The sequence below is a fragment of the Trichechus manatus genome, unplaced genomic scaffold, assembly GCF_000243295.1.
Source record: "Trichechus manatus latirostris isolate Lorelei unplaced genomic scaffold, TriManLat1.0 scaffold00131, whole genome shotgun sequence".
Classification (NCBI taxonomy): Eukaryota; Metazoa; Chordata; class Mammalia; order Sirenia; family Trichechidae; genus Trichechus; species Trichechus manatus.
The window spans coordinates 654,542-675,836 of record NW_004444067.1 but is presented as its reverse complement, the minus strand read 5'-3'; the positions used below and the strand labels follow the sequence as shown (position 1 = coordinate 675,836).

Here is a 21,295-nt window from a genome sequence, read left to right as displayed (position 1 = left end):
GTGTGTGTGTGTGTGTGTGTGTGTGTGTGTGTGTGTGTATGAGAAAGCTAAGCAGATGAAAATGTCAAGCCTCTTCATTTCCTTAAAAATGTAGAAAAAGGGTCCTTACTTCTGTGAAAACACCAGGTATATACTTAATATAGCTATAATCTATGAGTCAGGATATATATGTCCTCTCTCCAAAAGTAAAGGAAAATGAGATCTTTGTTTTAAATTTTCCAACTGGGTAGTTATCAGAGCAGCACGAATACTCACACCAAGTTTGCTGAGACGGACACCCCACTGGGCATCAGTACTGAGTTCACAGAACTTAAGTTCCATTTCTTTTTCCTGATAGAGCTTGGCCAGCTGAGAGCCCACCAGAGATATTGCCTAAAAAATTAAAATAGAATTAAAATTCAACTTCAAGGAGAATAAGTTCTTCTAACTAACACCTTTTAGATGAAACCCAATGATAAAAATCATAACCTTTCTTTGAGATAAAAGTGTGGACTGTTACCCATTGCTTTAGTACACAGTCATTACTTCTTACACGACACCCTACGTAATTCAGCTTTTCATATGATCCCATAAGTATAATCTGGCTTTCTTTCACAAGCAAAGGCCAAGTTTTAATAATCCTGCAAGCAAAACTCCCACAAAAGACAAAATGTAAAACAAACGATACTCAAAAGAAGTTTCTCTACCCCTTTAAACGTGTCCCACAAAAAAGAACCCTCATGGGTCTAGGGTTTCAAATGCATGAGAATGAGTGTGAATCAGGCATCATGTGTATGCACATACAGATTTTAAAAAATAAAAAGCATCAGAATTTTCTGGAATGAGCAAAGCTTATGACACGCACGTACATTCATCGCAACGTCCCCAGTCAAGGGAAAAGCTGGTAGGTTAGCCAAACACTTGTCCACTGAATCTTTAAGACCTAATGGGAAAGCTAACTTCATTTCTCGCCCTAAATCTTTCACGTTTTGTGTTCAAGAACTGAAGGTGTGCTGCCTTTGGTCATACCAAAATTTTGTCGTAATTCTGCCACGCTTTGTCTACGAGCTTCCAGAGGTTTTCAAACACGTCTTTTTGGGGTAAGAGAGTGCAGTAACCCAATGCCAAGTCCAGATCCACCAGGCGACAATTGAATACCTACAGGAGTAAAGCAGCAAAAGAAGCCAATTCTTCACAATCAGAACAGAGTTAAGTGTCTAAAGGGTTATTCGTCACTAAACTTAATTAAGACCTGTATGGATTGAACTGTATCCCTCAAAAATATGTGTTGTAAATCCTAAACCCCTATATCGGTGGATACTATCCTATCTGGGAATAGGAGTTTCTTTGCTATGTTAATGAAACCATCATCAGTATACCAAAAAAAAGAAAAAAATACAAACCCATTGCCTTCAAGTCAATTCCGACTCATAGCAACCCTACAGGACAGAGTAGAACTGCCCATAGTGTTTTCAAGGAGTGGCTGGTGGACTCAAACTACTGACGTTTTGGTTAGCAGTGAAGCTCTTAACTACTGCACCACCAGGGCTCCATTATCAGTACAAGTTGTGTCTTAAGCCAATCACCTTTGAGATATAAAACAGCGGATTAGGTACAGAGAAGGAAGCACATGGAGGGTAAGACACACCCGGGGAAGACACACACGTGAAGATCGCCAAGAAACAGAGGAACAAAAGCGGAAAAGAGACAAGGACCTTCCCCGAGAGCCGACAGAGAGAGAAAGCCATCCCCTAGAGCTAGTGCCCTGAATTCTGACTTCTAGTCTCCTAAAATGTGAGAAAAAGAAACTTCTGTTCATCAAAGCCATCACCTTTTGTGGTATTTCTGCTACAGCAGCACTAATAAATTAAGACAAGACCCCATGAATGAACAAGTGTTGCATGAAAGGTTATGCACAGTAATAGTTCTAAATTGTATACAATTAAAAAAATTTTTTATTTTGCTTAAGCTGCTGTTGAGAATATACATAGCAGAATATACAACAATTCAACAGTTTCTACATGTACCATTCAGTGGCATTGATTACATTCTTCAAGTTGTGCAACAATTCTCACCCTCCTTTTCTGAGCTGTTCCTCCCTCATTAACATAAACCCACTGCCCCCTAAGCTTCCTATCTGATCTTTTGAGTTGCTGTCGTCAATTATAATGCTCAAGGCCAACACTGTTTACTGGTTAAGCTGAACTTCAGCTTCAATATCGAAGCTGTCAAGCATTTCATTTTGCTTGGATCCACAATCAACACCCATGGAAACAGCAGTCAAGAAATCAAACAACATATTGTATTGAGCAAATCTGCTGCAAAAGACCTCTTTGCAGTGTTAAAAAGCAAAGATGTCACTTTGAGGACTAAGGTGTGCCTGACCCAAGCCACAGTATTTTCAATCATCTCATATGCATGTGAAAACTGGACAATGAATAAGGAAGACTGAAGAATTGATGCCTTTGAATTATGGTGCTGGTGAAGAATACTGAATATACCATGAACTGCCAGAAGAACGAACAAATCTGTCTTGGAAGAAGTACAACCAGAATGCTCCTTAGAAGCAAGGATGGTGAGACTTGGCCTCACATACTTTGGACATGTTATCAGGAGGGACCAGTCCCTGGAGAAGGACATCATGCTTGGTAAAGTAGAAGGTCAGTGAAAAAGAGGAAGACCCTCAACGATGACGGATTGACGCAGTGGCTGCAACAATGGGTTCAACCATAGCAACAACTGTGAGGATGGCACAGGACCGGGCAGTGTTTAGTTCTGTTGTACACGGGGTAACTACGAGTCAGAACAGACTTGACAACACCTAACAACAACAAGCTAAAGTATTGTTTGGTTTTAAGAAGACTTCAGGGAATTTTTTTTTTTTTAATTGTGCTTTAGGTGAAAGTTTACAGCTCAAGTTAGTTTCTCATACAAAAATTTATACACATACTGTTATGTGACCCTAGTTGCCATCCCTATAATGTGACAGCACATTCCTCCTATCTACCCCGGATTTCCCATGTCCATTCAACCAGCTCCTATCCCTTTCTGCCTTCTCATCTTGCCTCTGGACAGGAGCTGCCCATTTAGTCTCATGTATCTACTTGAACTAAGAAGCACATTCTTCACAAGTATCATTTTATGTCCCATAGTCCAGTCTAATCTTTGTCTGAAGAGTTGGCTTTGGGAATTGCTTCAGTTCTGGGTTAACAGACAGTCCGGGCGCCATGTCTTCTGGGGTTCCTCCAGTCTCAGTCAGACCATCAAGTCTGGTCTTTTTTAGTAGAATTTGAGTTCTGCACCCCACTCTTCTCCTGCTCCATCAGGGACTATGTTGTGTTCCCTGTCAGGGCAGTCATTGGTGGTAGCTGGACACCATGTAGTTCTTCTGGTCTCAGGCTGATGGAGTCTCTGGTTTATGTGGCCCTTTTTGTCTCTTAAGCTAACATTCTCCTTGTGTCTTTGGTGTTCTTCATTCTCCTTTGCTCCAGGGGGGTTGGGACCAATTGATGCATCTTAGATGGCCGTTCTCTAGCTTTTAAGACCGCAGGTGCCACTCACCAAAGTGGGATGCAGAATATTTTCTTAATAAACTTTGTTATGCCAGTTGACCTAGATGTCCCCTGAAACCATGGTCTCCAGACCCCTGCCCCTGCTACTCTGTCCCTTGAAGTGGTTGGCTGTGTTAATGAAACTTCTTAGCTTTTGGTTTACTCCAGTTGTGCTAACTTCCCCTTCAGAGGATGTTTTTGGTTTAAAGTTTGTTTGCGTAGTTTGAATGTCCTTTATCATTATCATAAATTTAAGGAAAGCAACTCTAACAAGTTCTGTACGGAACAGAACCCTTACCTTCTTCTCACCTGCGTGACTATTTCACCCCTTCTCTTCAAACCTGCAATATCTCCCCCTCCTCCTCACTGTTAACTAATGGCCTCACTTTTCACATCACTGAGAAATCAATCAGAAGAGAGCTCCCTCTTCCTCCCACCACCAAGTCTACCATCCCACCTGCACCTGGACCTGAACATAAGCATTCTGCCTTCCTACCTGCCACCATCAACTGTCCCTGCCCACCTAAGGCCAACCCCTCCACCTGCTTAGTGGATCCCATCTTCTTTCATCTACTCAAGGATTTTGCTCCTGCAAAGTCCTCTTTCTCTCTTGGTAATTTCCTCCCTCTCTGGGGGTTCAGTAAGGTCCCCAGGTGGCGCAGATGGTTTGTGCTCAACTATTAACGGAAAGGCTGGTGGCTCAAACCCACCAGCAGCACCACGGAAGAAAGGCCTGGAGATCTGCTTCTGTAAAAATTACAGCCAAGAAAACTCTGTGGAGCTTAGTTCTACTCTGTAACACTTGGGGTCGTCATGAGTTGGACTTGACAGCAACGGGGTTTTTTTTAACGGTTTTATGGTGGTTCAATACTATAATATCTCCCATCTTTAAAACAAAATCTTGGAACACTTTCTGCTACTAGCCTACTCCTCTGCTCCCCTTTAAAGCGAGCTACTGCAAAAGATTCTTCTCCGGCAGTGTCTCTTGGACTAAGTCCACATAGTACACCCACCGCTCCACCCGAACTGTTTCTGCAAAGGTCAAGAATGACCCCTGTGGCCAAATTTAACAGTCCTCACCTTACTGCGACTATCAGTGTTCTTGGTATAGTTGATCACTCCCTTCGTCGAACGCTGGGCACTAAACTTCAGGGACACTAAACTCTCCTGGGTTTTCCTTCCCTTTCACTGACTGTTTCTTCATAGTCTACTCCGTTGGGTTCTCCCCCTCTTCCTGACCTCTAAGAATTCTGACCCAGGATTCAGGACTTAGGTGTCTCTTATATCAGTTAGGCTTCACCATACATGAACGCTGATATTTGAGTTTTTAACATACAGAAACAACAATTTCGTAGGGTTCAACTTAATACAAGCTACTGATGATTCCCAAATTTACACCCTCTTGTAGGCTTGACATCTATAACATCTACAACATAGACGATGAGCTCAGCATCTATAACTCACTGCCTGAGAGGCCGTCCAAAGACCTCAGACTTAGCATATCCAAAATTCAGTTCTGTCTTGATTTTCTCGCCCAACTCCATTTTTCTACCAACCCTCCCACCTCAGTAAGTGGCACCATTATCCACCCAATTGTTCCGGCTGAAAACCTAGGAGTTAGTCTTAGATCTTTTCATTTCCTCTTATTCCATATCTGTTATGGATTGAACTGTATCCCCCAAAAATCTGTGCTGTAAATCCTAACCCCTATACCTGTGGTTATAATCCCATTTTGGGAATGGGTTTTCTTTGTTATGTTAATGAGGCACTATTAGTGTACTCACTGCCACACATTGTCGTCGAGTAGGCTCACAGCGACCCTACAGGACAGAGTAGAACTGCCCCATATGGTTTCCAAGGAGCAGCTGGTGGATTCGAACTGCTGACCTTTGGTTAGCAGCAAGTTCTTAACCACTGTGCCACAAGGGCTCCAGTATTAGTGTTGGGTGATTTAAATCCAGCTCTTCTGAGAGCAGATTAGGCAAGTAAGCAAAAAAAGCACAGATGGACGAAGAAAGATGCCAAGAGATCTCTAAGGAAACAGGAAACAGAAGCGGAAAAGATACGAGGACCTTCCCCCACAGCCAACAGAGAGAAAGCCTTCCCCTAGAGCCAGCACCTTGAATTCAGTCTCCTGTGAGAAAATAACTTTGTTTGTTAAAGCAACCACTAGTGGTATTTCTGTTATAACAGCACTAGATAACTAAGACAATGCCTGATTCATCAGCAAGTCTTGTATACTGTACATATAAAATATATCCAACCCCTTCTCACAACACTCTTTGTTACCACTCAGGCCCAATCATCATCTTTTTCTTGGGTAACTGTAGTCACCTTCCAATTGGCCTCCCTACTTTCACTCCTGAAGAGCTACAATCCATTTCTCACACAGTTACTGGAGTGATCTTTTAAACATGTCAATCAGATTAAATCACTTTTCTGCTCAAAATCCTCCAATGGTTTCTCATCGCATGTAGGATAAAGTTACCTTGGTCTGTGAGGCCCTAGCAGGATCTAGGCCTTGCCTACCTCTGACCTTTACCTCCGACCACTTTTCCTCTCAGTCAACGTCCCCCAGCCATCTTGGCCGTCTTGACAAGGACACGTCCACCTCAGGGTCTCTGCACGTGCTGTTCCCACCATCTAGAATGTTCTTCCCCTAGATGTTCACTTCGTGATTCCTTCAAGTCATTTAGGCCCCTTGCTCAAGTGTCACCTCTTCAGAGATGCTCCCCTTGAACACCCTATCTAAAATAGCCTCCCATCTGCGTCACCTTCCGTACCCTCTTATCCTACTTTATTTTTCTCCACAGCACTTATCACTATGTGAGATATTATGTATTGGTTTATGTTCCTGTTTATTATAGAATGTAAGGTCCATGAAGAAAGGACCTTTGTCTTATTCACTACTATATACTAAGGTCTAAGAACAATACCTGACACACAACATGCTCAAAAGTTACCTGTTGAATGAATAAATATAACATCTGGCACTTAGCAATAACTGTACTAAGAATAGAGCAGTGATCTGTTTGACAACAGACTCGTGACTAAGACAATTTTCTGATGTGAGTGGGCATCTGAAGGCAAAATGTGGCATTGCAGTCAAAGTCAGTATTCTCTAGATGCTGAAAATACAAAAAGAAAGGGAAGAAAATTCTGGAAAATCTGCACATAGTGATAAAGACTTCTCATGGAGCACAGGAACAGAGACAAGATCTGGAAAACTATAAAGAGAGATACACAAAGCTATCACCAGGTACTGACATCGTTTTTCAGCTTGCATAGTAAAGACTGTTGCAGATCAAAAGAGACTAAAGAGATGTTTACTAAATGCAATACGTCAGGACTCAACCAACTTCTTTTAAATGGCCAAATAGTAAATATTTTAGGTTTGCAGGCCATATAGTCTCTGTCACAACTACTCATCTTTGGCCTTGTAGAGTGAAAGCAGTCATACACAATATGTATATGAATGTGTGTGGCCGTGTGCCAGTAAAACTTTATTTACAAAAACCAGTGGCCGGCTGGTTTGCTGACCCCTGCAATACACGATCCTTAGACTGGATCTGGTACTGAAAGGGAAAACATGTTATAAAGGACATTATTTGGTCAGTAGACGAAATTGGAATATGGACAGCAAATTAACACAAGTTTCGTATCATGGCTAAATTTAATGAAGCTGATAACTGTATTATGGTTATATAAGAGAATATTCCTATTCTTAGGGAACAAATACTGAAGTAGTTGGGATAAAGAGCCAAAATCGTATGCCACTTACTCCTAAATGGTCTGAAGAAAAATAATATAGAACACAAAATGATCTGAGAGAGAGAGAAAGAAAGAAAGAGAAAACATGTGCCAGCACATGACAAAGCTATCGGTGAGCCTTGGTAAATGCGGTACAGCAGTTTTTTGTACTATTCTTATAGATTCTCTGAAACTTGGAAATTATTACCAAACAATAAGTAAAAAAAAAAGTGATCTGACAAATGGAAACGACAAATGGACACTAAAATGCCCAATGCAATCAAAAGCCTACTGCTGATGTTGCTGTGTGCCATCGAGTCAATTTCGACTCACGGCGACCCCGTGTAACAAAGCAGAACTGCCCCACTGAGTTTCCTAGGCTGCAATCCTTACGGGAGCTGATCGCCAGAGGTCTTTTCTCCTGAGGAGCTGCTGCTGGGTTCCAACTGCCAACCTTTCACTTCGCAGCTGAGTGCTCAACCATTGTGCTACCAGGGCACCTTAAAAGTCTACTAGAACCTTTTTAAAAATATAAAGTATTGGAAAAATAGGATTTTTGGATTAGAAATCTTGGAATAGAAATAAATCACAGCTAGGATCACTGTAATGCTTTAGTCCATAAAATAAATAACTAAAATCAGGGGATGAAGTGGAAAAGGTTGATTAACATTTTATAAACTGCTCAACCGAGCATCAATGACCATGATGGAAGAACACAAAAACCAATGATTAGCTATTATACAGGTTGTTGAAGTTCTTGAATAGTAGAACATCAATGTATTGAATCATAGGATGCACTGCTGACAGGTAAAAAGCAAAAGAAAGTTCACCAAGAACAAATACTCACTTTGTGTAACAGCGTTGTAGCGTTCCCCCTGATAAACATAACAGCTTTTTCTTTCAATTCCATAACAACGTTCCTTGATTTAACCAATGTGGTTTCTCCAAACAGCTTTTAAAAAAGAACAAAAGAACCTTTAGGTCCACATCTCTGTGTCAATCTGAAAATGTTTCTTAAATACTAAGGAACTTTTAAAATACACCATTTTAAGCAAAAAGGACTGGCATTTAATCTATAGTGCTAGAAAGCAGGGGCCAGGAGAAATTTACTGGGAAGGGGCAAAAAGGAACCTTTTAAAATATCTGTATCTTGATTGTCGTGGTGGTGACAAGCTGTATACATTGGTGAGTACACTAAAAACGTGTGTATTTTATATTTGAAAGGTATACCTCAATAAAGTTGATTTAAAAAAAACAGAAATTTAATAAATATCAACAGAGTTATCGAAACGAAGGCAATTCCCCTTGCAAACCAACTCCCTAAGCAAGTTATCAACAGGTCGTTTGTCTTGTAGAGTTTGGTTGTTTTTTTTTTTTTTTTTTAATTTATTTTATTTTTGTTGTTGTTGAGAACATACACAGCACAACACACATCAATTCAATAATTTCTCTATGCACAATTCAGTGATGCTGATTACGTTATTTGAACTGTGCAACCATTCTCACTTTCCTTTTCTGAATTGTTCCTCCCTCATTAACACTGCGCCCTAAGTTTCCTATTTAATCTTTCAAGGTGCTGTTATCAATTTGATCCCATATAGATAGTTCTTCAAAGAGCATAATGCTCAAAACAGACACTTTTCACTAGTTAAGCTAACCTATTGTTTGATTTTAAGAAGACTTTAGGAGATATTTTCGGTTTATTTCTAGAGCATTTTAAATGATGCTGTCAACAGAGGAAATAATTATCGCACTTTGGGCTACAATAAAACAAACAGCAAACACATACATTTGACTTAATGTAGTATTCTCAGAATTACGCTGCACTGGAGTCCCAAGACCTGGTTCATATTTCAGCTCTCCACTTCCGACCTGAAACCTTGTATAACTTATTTTACCTCCCTGAATGCAAAATGGAGACTCTCAGGTGGTTGTAAAGATTTGAGAACGAAAATGTATGTAAGCACCTTGGACCACACCTGAAGCTTAGTAAATGCTCAACAAAGATTTGTTAAATCTGACAAATTATCCATTTCCTTGTTACATAGTCCAGATATGAAAATGCGGACTCCAAATTCCTTAGTCTGGCAGTTCTTTTGTATTGGTATCTATCCAAAGTCGAAGTATTTGTTCTCGACACTATACCTTTTCACTCAAACTGTCATTCATGACGTTTGACACTGAATGCTGAAGACAGGTGCCAAATGAACCGATCACGAATCGGAGAGCCAGCTCCCACTGGCTAGATTCCTGGAGGTTCTGAAGCAGGGCAGAAATGGAACTTATAATTGGTAAAATGAGGCTGTCACCTATAAAATGATAAAAGTATACTGAGTAAAAGTATTTTAATATTTAGATTTTTTTTAAACAAAGAAAGATCATATTATTAAGAACTGTTTTCAAGAACAGCATATTTCTTCAATGCAGGTAATCATCATAGGATTCATTCTCAAAGTTAGTTAATAAGAGAGTTAACATAGGTTTGATTTAAATCACAGAATAACTAAATCCACTAGATAATGAGGTACTTTTATTGTAGTTTGCCTATTTTATTGAGTTGCTTAAATCATTGTTGCTTGCCATCTAGTTGATTCTGACTCATGGCGACCCCTTGTGTGCAGAACAGAACTGCTCCGTGTGGTTTTCAAGGCTGTGTGACCTTTTGGAAGCAGATCGCCAGGCCTGTCTTCCGAGGCACCTCTGGGTGGGTTTGAATTGCCAACCTTTCGCTTCGTAGTCGAGCGCTTAACCACTTGCACCACCCAGGGACTCTCTTAAATAACTGGCTGATGAAAACCATTTCTCTATTTGAACAACCAAAATTTAGGAACAGGCTCATAAACGTTAACACTAGAAGCCAAATGACACAATCTTCCGACCCTGTGCAATAATATCAATGCACTGAGGATTACAGCAGAGACGTTAAGTCAGATTCACATTGAGGATTTCAGGGAATTTCTATATTTGTAAAATTACAAAATCTGAATACAATCTGTACAGTTCTCATGTTAAATACCTTCACCAGATGAGCAGTATGGCAAACTTGCAGAATCCAAGGGATGTCTCTTCCTTTTTTCTACAAAAGAGAATAACAAATCATGTAACACTAAGTAAAATAACTCTCTCAGAAAGCTTATGTATGCAGAGATATTTAAATATTGTATTACTGTCAAATAAGGTTCTAATGCATAGTGGTACTTAAAAAACAATTTTTCTTTTATTTTCAGCTGAGTGAGTTAACCGTTTGTACCACCCAGGGACTCCAAGTAAGATATACGTTAAGGAAAAATGCCGCAGTGAAATGTACAACTTGGTAAATTTTCACAAGCGGAATGTATGCAAGTAGTGGTATTCATATCAAGAGACAGAGCACGACCAGCATCCCAGAAGCCCCCCTTTTGCCCCCTCCAGTCCTTAGCTATCACCTGTCCCCAAGAGAGGAGCCCTGGTGGTGCAGTGGTTAAGAGCTACCACTGCTAACCAAAAGGTCGGCAGTTGAAATCCACCAGCCGCTCGTCAGAACCCTATGGGGCAGTTCTACTCTGTCCTATAGGGTCACTATGAGTTGGAATCGACTGAACAGCAACGGGCTTGGTTTGGTTAGCCTGTTTTTATACTTTATGTAAATGGGATCAGCAAGCACACATTCTTTTGTGTCTGGCTTCTTTTGCTCAACATAATGCCTATGAAATTCATCTATATTATTGTGTGAAGTTCTAGTTCTCAGCCTGTACATTTCAAACTTCCATACTGAAGAAATACATACAAAATAACGATAAAAATGGGATTTACCAGTTAGAGGCACAAGTGATGAAATCAATTCATAAATAACAGGTAGCACCATCTGTGACTCAAGGACAATTCCATCTTCACTGAAGAATTCGCTGTAAGACCACTCTTCATAAGGATCTTTATGTGTTCCAAAAGAAGTCTAAATACGAAATCATACAAAAAAGACACAAATAAGAACAGTGTAAAACAGGCACCTTCTTCACCAAACAGAACAAGAACCAGCATATCAGTGCCAAACACAGTTCTGATGGTCGAATACAACTACGCAGTTGGTTTCTTCTGGTTTAAAGCTTATAATAACACAATTTTAAATTAAACTGTTATTCTAAGTTAACGACCTGGTGTAGCGAGGCTTTGCTAGAGGTCCAGTGTTTCAAAAGACAGTACACACTAGAGCTAATAAATAAAACTGGAAAAGCTAAAAAAGAGAAGAGGCCTCTTGCCTGTCAGCCATTTTCTAGTTTGCAACAAGGAAGATTCATTATTTCTAAAGATTTTGCAAGTGATTTTAAATTGACACATAATGGATTTACAGGGGTTTTGCTACAGGAAAAGAAACCCAAAAGTGACTTACTTTCATTAGAATTCCACAGTCATCCATTTGGCACTGCCTGGCAAGTTCTACTGTTGTTAAAGTATATTTACATAGTTCTAAAGCATCTAGTAAAAAATCTGAAAAGGAAAAAAAAAGTCATTACACTAATATTTCATATGTTTACAATAATGTAAAAAACCTTTTAATAGTTTTAGCATTTAAAATTCTAAGGAAGGCCAAAAAGTAGACAGAAAGGTTTGTGTGTAGTTTTGACTACCCTAGGTAATACAGTTCAACGTTTGTCTTAAGCTTGGCTTAAGAGTAAAACCAAACATGGGGAAGGGCCAGGAGCTTCACGATCCTATGAAGGTTGGTACTGTTAACAGTCAGCAGTTACATTATCATCTCCAATAGAGCATTAGTTATAATTGACTCTTTGTGAAATGGGATACTACCTACTCTAGTTACTGTGCTTTTCAGATGTAAAGAGATAGCACTTGGGAGACAGGTATGAAATAAATCGCAGAATATAAAACTTTGTGTTATAAATCTTGTCACCTGGGCTACAGATGGTGGCAGCTTGGCAGGCTAAGTCATGTATCTCTGAAGGAAGATTTATTCCCACAGGTATTATCATTGGGACGTCGTTAGCCAACATATGACAAAGCTTCTGACATGTCAAAAACAGCAACTTCCCAGTGTCGGCATTGCAGTGATACTTAAACAAGTCTCTTTGGAGGAAAGGAAGTGTCAGCAGTTAGAATACGCATATTGGAAGCAAACGTATTTGGGTTTTTGGATTAACATGTAACCATCATCACCAACACTTAAAATGTCTTTAAAATGATCTCATGGTATAGCACGCACTTTCTTTTTCACCTTATTTGGAGTACCATTAAATGTCAAAGATACAGGAACCGAAATTCAGTGATTATGTTACTGTTAGATTGAATTGTGTTCCTCAAAAACGTATGTTGAAGTCCTAACCCCTATACTTGTAAATATGACCCTGTTTGGAAGTAGGCGCTTTCTTTTGTTATGTTAATGAGGTCATACCAGGGTAGGGTGGGTCCTAAACCTAATCCCTTCTGAGTGGTGTTGTATAAAAAGAACAGAATAGATGTGGCCACACATACAGGGGGAAGCCAGAGGCCATGTGAGGACCCGTCTACAAGTAAAGGAATACCAAGGATCCTTGGCGGACACCAGGAACCAGGAGAGAAGCTGAGAAAAACTGACATTCCAAGACGCTGATTTGAACTTCTAGCCTCCTGAACTGTGAGCAAATAAACTTCTGTTCTTTAAAGCCACTCACTTGTGCCATTTTTTGTTACGACAGCACTAGGTAAGTAAGGAAGTTACTTAACTATGCCGTATCAGCTATTGGCCTTCTATGCTACTACTTTCCCACAAAGAGGTTGAAAACAGGCTCTCAGGACAAGAAACCAAGAATAAGCTCTGTGAAAATGGAAATGTCCCTTGCGCCACCCTTACTGCTGAAGAAATAAATGAAGCATGTGACAGTGGAAGGTACGCTGAGCAAGACAGGGATCTGGAACCTCACCTGCATTTTTTCAGTGCTGTTTCGACTTTCCCTTCTTTTAGGGCCCTCAGGGTCAGCTCTGCCTCCAGCTCTTGTTCCGACACCTGCAGTGCCAGCGCCTGTCTGTGTAGCTTTGATTCCGGGTGCAGGCTCTGCGTCCCAGCAGCCATGGGCTGTGGGGGCCTCCTGGGTTTGTGCTTAGCCTGGGCAACTTCCTGAGCCTGAATGTGCTGTTCGTGGAGATTTGCCACCAGGGAACTACTGCTATAATCTTCAAATGAAAGGAAGACATCAAAGTTCTCCTGTAGCAAAAGTAAGCAAGACAAAGTCAAAGTCTCTTTGGCTTATCCATCGTTAGAAATCATTATCATTCGAATCTCTATTTACCGCTCCTCAAAAGCTATTTCCCATAAAACAAGAACTTAAGGCCTTATTTTTCAAGTTATGAGAGTTATAATATCATTAAAAAGTTTGGGAAATAAGAAAATATCAGTTTAACCCAGGGATTCTCAACTTCAGTACTATTGACATTTGGGGCCAGATGATTCTTCTTTGGGGGCTGAGGGCTGGTCCTGTGCATTGTGCGACGTTTAGAGCACTCCTTAACACCATCTTCCTGGTATTTCCTGTCATCCGCGTTTGATGGCTGCACACATAATCTCAAGTGTTATCTTCTCCACTTAACAGACTTCATAAATATTATTTTTAAATGGTTACATAGACATATTTAAGGTGGAGTCCATATTTATATAATATTGTAAAATTTTGAAACCAGTGCTTCTCTCCCAAAATATTAGTGATCGTTCCCTGAAGGTGCATCGTGCAGAAACATGAATTTACCGAAATAAACCCAAGAACTCACTGCTGATGTGGACTATAGATGTGTTGCTGAAGACTTTATTCATCATATCTCACAGCACCCTCTTTATTAGGAACCACAAAAGAAATTTCTCTCATGTTTCAATGTCAGGACAACTGCTTTATTCATTTCTTATTGTATGACTGGTTCCCTCTATATGGATTCTTGGAAACCTCAGAGTGAAGTGAATTGCAAAGTACATAAAACACCGAAGCAAAAAATAAATTAAAAAATATACATATACATACACACACACACACACACACACACACACACACACACACACACACACACACACACACACACACACACACAACACACATACCCATTGCCGTCGAATCGATTCCAACTCATAGTGACCCTACAGGACAGAGTAGAACTGCCCCATAGGGTTTCTAGGGAACAGCTGGTGGATTTGAACTGCTGACCTTTTGGTTAGCAGCTGAGCTCTTAACTACTGCGCCACCAGGGCTCATATATATATCTCACACACACGCATGCACGCTTGTATAAGGAGGCCTGGTGGCACAATGGTTAAGTACTTGGCTGCTAACTGAAAAGTTGGCAGTTTGAACCCACTCAGCAGCTCTGTGGGAGGAAGACCTGGCAATCTGCACCCACAAAGATTACAGCCTAGGAAATCCAATGGGGCAGTTCTACTCTGTCACTTGGGGTCGCTATGAGTCAGAATCAACCCGATGGCACCTAATAACCACAACATATGTTTGTATAACCATAGAATACCTCTGGAAGGACACACAAGAAACCAGTAAGAATGGCTGCATCTAACACGAGAAGCCAGGTAACTGGGCAGCCAGGGTAGGAGGGAGACTTATTTTTCACTGGACAATCTTTGAAACCTTTTGAATTTTACACCACCATAAGCAGGTATAACCCTTTTAAAAATAAAATGTAAGAATAAAGAGATAATTTCTTTGTAAAGCATTAGTCACCAAGAAGTCTCTCTTCTTTTAATGCGCATCTTATCCAAAGGAGTGCATTTCTGGGGACAGTCAATACATTTTAGGACTTTTAAAGGATTTTTTAAAAAAATATCCATTGTTAATTCGGATGAGACAGTACAAAACAGACTAACAAGTAAGGACACTGATGTCAGACAGACCAGGGTCTGAATGGTGGCTGCAGGGATTAGTAGCAGGATCTCGGACAAGCTGCAGAAGCTTGCTGAGCTTCAGTTTCCTCATTTACAGAAGGAATGGAGACAACAGCTATCTTGCAAGGCTGATGTGAAGATTACAGATACACATCAGACCTGGCCAATAAATGTTCAATAAATAGTAGCTTGATCAATATGATTTGCCAAGAACAAAATCATTACCTAAAAACACTCTAATTTTCAAGAAAAAACACAGAGAGGTTAATTTATACTGACACCTCAGATGCTTTTCAAGAAGATGTCTATTATCTAATTCAGCAGGTCTCATGCTTTTTGGTCAAAGGATCCCTTTATACTCTGAAAAATTACTGAGGACCCAAAAGCTTTTGCTTATAGGATTATACCTATCAACATTTACCGTATTAAAAATTAAAGTTAGAAATTTTTAAAACAGAAGAATATACAAAAGTATACATCCCAATAGTCCTCAGAGCAATGATGTCATCATGTCACAAAGCCTCTGAAAAACTCCACTACATACTTATCAGAGAATAGGGATGAAAAAGCAAATAATGTCTTAGTCTTGTTATGAAAATATTTCTTATCCCATGAACCCCCTGAAAGGGTCTCAGGAACCCTCAGGATTCCACAGACCATACTTTGGGAAACACTGGTCTAATAAACTATAGCAAAGATTTCTTCCTTACATACTTCGAGATAATACAGCTTAGAGTTATAGCTGCCCGTGTTCATTAGAAATTTTCATGAAAAGATTCTCAAACCTCCCCAATTTTCTATTTGAAAAAACTCCAAAGGCCCTTTTCTTTATAAACCATTTTCACATTGCAAAGACTCTTGAGCCAAAATATAAAAAATTTCAAATACCAAATTTTAACAGTGGATCAATTCAAAACTAACAGAAATTAATTTTGAAGAAAAACAGAACTATCTAGAATGACGCTACATAGAAAAAAAAATCTAAGCCATTTTGAAGTAGTAGACAGTAATCTTTTGGGCCAGCGTCTATAGTCAATTCATAATACTTCACGATACTTCAAGACAGTATACCCTAGTGGTTAAAAGAAATGTTCTACCTCGGTTTCAATCTTGGCTGTACCACTTAATAGCTTTGTGGCTAAAAACAGAACAAAAACCCATTGCTGTCGAGTCAATTCCAACTCATAGTGACACCATAGGACAGAGGAGAACTGCCCCATAGGGTTTCCAAAGCCGTAATCTTTACGGAAGCAGACTGCCACATCTTTCTCCCACAGTGGCTGGTGGGTTCAAATCACCAACCTTTTGTTAGCAGCCAAGTGTTTAACCACTGTGCCACCAGGGCTGTTGCTCTGTGACTAGTGAGCCATTTAACCTCCCTGTGCCTCAGCTTCCTCATCAGAAAAAGGGGAATTATAACAGTACCTACTGCAGAGGGCTACTGTGACAAATAAAATAACACACGTGAATCCCATGGAATGGTGCCTGGCACAAAGTAAGCATGCAAGAAATGGTAGCTATTGTTAGTCATTTTTCAGGCCCATCTGAACTAAATAAAACTAGTCTATAAAGGCTGCTTAAGTAAAGGCCAAAATATTTTAAAATAAAGTATAAACTAGGATACAAATTAAAAAAGAGAGAGGGAAAGCCAGGCATATCTAAACACCCTGAAGAACTAGTGTAGAACATTTTAGGAAGGAGGAATTGGTTATCTTTGTCAAAGGTACTGCCTGGTCCAATAATAATTTTCAGTACAGCTCAACATCTTTACCTGCAAGCTAGCAACAGCTTTAAACAGGTCTAAGACTTCCTCAGATTCATCCTTCTTCAGCAGATTGTCTGTAAGTAAAATTTTTTTAAAAGTTATAGCAGACATGCAAATTCCCATTATCAGAACTGTAATATGCTGAAATTTTAATTAGACTTGGTGCTCATATCTGAAGTCTTTAGTAGTCCCTTACAGATACTGAAATAAGAGAATTTACGTTTAAAAAGAAACCATTTCTTTCTGACAGCAGAAAAGAGAAGTTTATGGATTCAAGAGAAATGGTAATTATTTTGAAATAAACTGTAGCTCCTTTTTCCCTCCCCAGAAAATTACATTCTTAATTGTTTGGCTTAAACTCAAGTTTAAATGGGTTTTCATTCCTTGATCATAACCAACTGATAAGTGAAGAAAATGGGCAAGAAGAGCAAGGCATCAAGTCAATCTAGTCTAGCATACATGCATCAACATATGTGAATAAGTGTTGTTGATTTTAGATACTTCGTGTCTTATACTAGTGATCCAAAGAATAAGGCAAGAAGAGATTTTCATGAAGAAAAATGGTAGCATCGATAAAGGCAGAGCCAGGAAAAGTGGGTACAGGTGGTATCTGCCGTTGATGCTTCCTTCTGAAAAGGACAAGCTTTAGAACAAAACTAAGATCAGGGAGCACAGGGAGGAATTACCTTTCTGAATGTCACACAGTGTTTTAAGAATGTCTACTGACGTCTTCGCTACAGACATTCTCCAGGCCTTGTCCTAAAAACAAAAATACAAACTGAAATCTACTTCTCTTACTGGCCACTTCACATGTAAGTAAACACCTAAAAACCACAGCATCAGAAGAACTGAGTAAAAATGCTGAAAAATGAGAAGTCCATGTTAGGGGAGGTTGGGCAAAGAATGGATCATAACTGAAAAAAAGGATCATAACTGAACATAAGCTAAACATTAAAAACACAAGTATAGACTCCTGGATATATGGTTTAGAAATGCAATAGAATATGCAAATATCCCACATAATCTTTCAGCTGCACTATGATTAACAGAAGGTTATTTTTTTTTCATACTTTATTTACTATTTGAAAAAAACATTTGGAAAAGTTAAGAACTTAACTGAACTTTTAGCCTAGAGAACAGCAGTCTAAGAAATAACTATCTTCAAAACTAAAACAGATTTTTAAAAGGGGTGGGGGAAGAGAGAGAGAGAAGAAAAACAAAGGGGCAGAAGCTTTAATTAAGAGAGACAATGTAGGTAAAACGCTTAGTAAGGGTTTGGCCCATAAAAAGTAATCAGCATGTACAATAGTTCATTGCAACACTATTCTTAATGGCCAAATGGCAGAAGCAACCCAAGCCTCCATCAACAGATGATGGATGAACAAAATGTGTTTTATCCATACAATGGAGTATTACTCAGCCATAAAGACAAATGAAGTTCTGATACCTGCTATGACGCAGATGAATCTTTTTAACATTATGTTGAGTGACATAAGTCAGTCACAAAAGGACATATATTACATGATTCCATTTATATGAAATAGACAAATGTATAGAGACCAAAATTTATTAGGGGTTCACAGGGGTGTGAGGGAGGGAGAGTGGAGGAGCACTGAATTTCTGTTAATGGTGGTGAAATAATTTGGAAAAGGATAGTGGTGATGGTTGCACAACATGATGAATGTAATCAAGTCATTGAACTGTATACGTAAAAACTGTTGGACTGGCAACTGTTTTGTTATATATGCTTTTACTGCATGCACGTGTGCACGCGCGCACACACACACACACACAAACTACTCAACAAATATTCTCACTATGTGATGCAGTATAACCTAGCAGTTAAGAACAGACCGTAGTATCAGACAGCTTTTGAGCTGAAGTTTTGCCACTTTCTAATAACCTTGGACAAGTCATTTAAATTAAAATTTAAGTTTCTGAATTTCACCAACAAGGAGCTAATGACAAGATGAAATGGCTAACTGATTTAAAGCATTTAGCCTAATGCATACCGCATAATAAGAGCATAATAAATATTCTTGTTGTTAGCTGTCATCAAGTCGATTTTCAACTCACAGCAATCCCAGGTGACAGAGTAGAACTGCCCCATAGCGTTTTCTAGGCTGTAATCTTTAGGCGTTGTTAAAAACTCTTTTCCCTAGGGGCAAAAAATTATTAAAATGTACTGCTGAGAGAGACTGGGAGGTATCTATTGCTAAAGGTTTAAAAAAAAAAAACTATCCTAGATAAATTAGATACTCAATCCCTTATTACTGAAGAAGTGTGTTGACTCTCTTGAAACCGTTTCCAAGTTTCAGTGTTCTAATATTGTTGAGATTTACCCCGGTTGCGGCTGACGTTACTATTTGACAGCAAGTACTCTGTTCTACATAACACGAAACATTATTAATATTGCAAGGCATTTCTGGAAAACCCTTTACCCACAACAGCTACTTCAGTTAATCCTTTTAACTGCCAGATGCAAGATTATTAAGTGTGGGCTCAAACCACTACACCAAAGCAACCATATTTGGTTTTCTTCCTATGTAACAAATTTATACAAGAAACTCACCCAGCAGTAGGAAGAGTAGATCTTTTTTGTACATCCATCTTTTCTATGCTATTGATTAGTATTCACAAAAGTTAGACTGATTTATATTGACAGTTTATGTAATGAAAATCTCACCTCTTTGGAATCATCTGGTTCTTCCTGTAATGCCAAACGTGCCCATATGATCACTCGCTCTGCAGTTTTCTCAGCTTCAGCAGGAGGCAAAGACCGCAATAGGAGGAGACATTCTTCACCCTACACACAGCATTTGGAAGGAAGGAAAAACAGCGGCACATGCAAAGGACAGTGTAGACTTAGCTCTTTCCTTTCTGTTTAAAAATAAAAAGGCATCATTGTGAAAATTTCACTATGGTCCAAAGTTTTTTAAGAATCTGAAAATTCTGTGTTTGACGGCAGCAAACATTAAAATAAAAGTAAATTACAACTCTACGTACTGAACAGTAGCTTAAGCCTTAGGTATGCCTATGACTGAAGGTATATAAAAATAAAGACACTTGGGGATCACTGCTTAGAGGGCACTCAGTTTTTGTTATTGGTGGTGGAATAATCTGGAAAAAGGTAGTTCTTGCATATCATGATGAATGTAATCAATGTCACTGAATTATATATGCAGTAACTGTTGCCTTGGCAAATGTTTTGTTATATATACGTATATATACTTATCCCAGTAAAAAATATATAAAATAAAGATACTTAAAAATACAAAAAAGAAAACCCACATCCTATGCTGGAATCAAAGGGTCATACAAAATATATAAAACATGAGTCTGAGTTTGGTTAACTACCAAAGAGTATGAAAACCCATTAGTTATTCACAAAATACTTTTAAAGCTTCACTGGAAACTATTTGTTCTATAAGCCTTCACCTGAAGTACAATAAAAAAAAAAAATACTTTTAAAGCATTAACAGATATGAAAAAAAAGTGGCCAGTCTAACATCCAGTGTTTCCATCTTGGTACAAGTTTATTTTGTGCATATCTATTTGGATGATGTGATTGCTTTGAGTTTTTAAGGGTTTGGGAAACAAAGAAACCATATGAAAGAGCAATGTAAATCCTGCATACCTGACCTCTGTCAATCAAGTCGATTATCCTTAAACTGTAGATTTCATCATCAGGCAACATGTATGCTTGTGCCACCTTCAAAGCATCCTCTAGGGAAGAGGGGACATCCTGCTTGAGAATGTACCTGACCACCCTCTGGAACAGAGACAGTACATAGATTTTCTTGAGTTAAGAAATCTCAGAGAATCCAGGGATCATTTACTCAAAAGGGCAAAGTCGCCCTCAAATTAAAATAACGCAGTAAGAAATTAAACTGTATGAAAAATGAAAACCTGATTTATATCCTGAGTTTAACGACAGTCTGTTTTCTTTCTCCTTTAGCTTCTTAATTCACTAGTTGTGGTCCTTACTGCTCCACAAGACAACTGAATGCCCTATTAACATACTAACCTTTTCGAATATAAAACCCTCACAAAATGTGCCATGATGATGGAGAAATGGAACAAAGGGGGGAAAAGCTCTTCAACGGTAATACCTACCATGATTTCCTTGTTTAAGAGATTCAGCTCCCTTATTCCATAACCTCGTAAAAGTTTCTTCATCTCCATTAGTTTGTAACTTTCCTGTAATAACTTGACCCTAAAAGTAAATTTATTGATATTAACATGGATTGTCCTTTTTATGAAATACTGTGGAACAAAGTAAACAATTTAACACCATAAATGAATGTCAACTGAAAACATGGAGCTTATCCAATGCACACACACACACACACACACACACACACGGAGCTTATCCAACACACACACACACACACACACACACACACA

The 21,295-nt window shown here is 39.1% G+C and overlaps 1 protein-coding gene across 1 annotated transcript in view; it reads right to left on the bottom strand.

Annotated features, from left to right (window-relative positions):
- KNTC1 (kinetochore associated 1) overlaps positions 1–21,295 on the bottom strand; it is an 80,782-nt gene that overhangs the window by 28,353 nt on the left and 31,134 nt on the right. Inside the window, exons 29-42 of the mRNA XM_004384971.2 lie at positions 21,005–21,104; positions 20,526–20,660; positions 19,575–19,694; positions 17,575–17,647; positions 16,895–16,962; positions 13,172–13,452; positions 12,166–12,338; positions 11,647–11,744; positions 11,073–11,211; positions 10,297–10,356; positions 9,426–9,589; positions 8,128–8,232; positions 1,009–1,137; positions 256–372 (exon numbers count right to left, since the gene is read on the bottom strand). Coding sequence (XP_004385028.1) covers positions 256–372; positions 1,009–1,137; positions 8,128–8,232; positions 9,426–9,589; positions 10,297–10,356; positions 11,073–11,211; positions 11,647–11,744; positions 12,166–12,338; positions 13,172–13,452; positions 16,895–16,962; positions 17,575–17,647; positions 19,575–19,694; positions 20,526–20,660; positions 21,005–21,104 — 1,762 coding nt within the window. The remainder of the gene's footprint in view (positions 1–255; positions 373–1,008; positions 1,138–8,127; positions 8,233–9,425; positions 9,590–10,296; positions 10,357–11,072; positions 11,212–11,646; positions 11,745–12,165; positions 12,339–13,171; positions 13,453–16,894; positions 16,963–17,574; positions 17,648–19,574; positions 19,695–20,525; positions 20,661–21,004; positions 21,105–21,295) is intronic.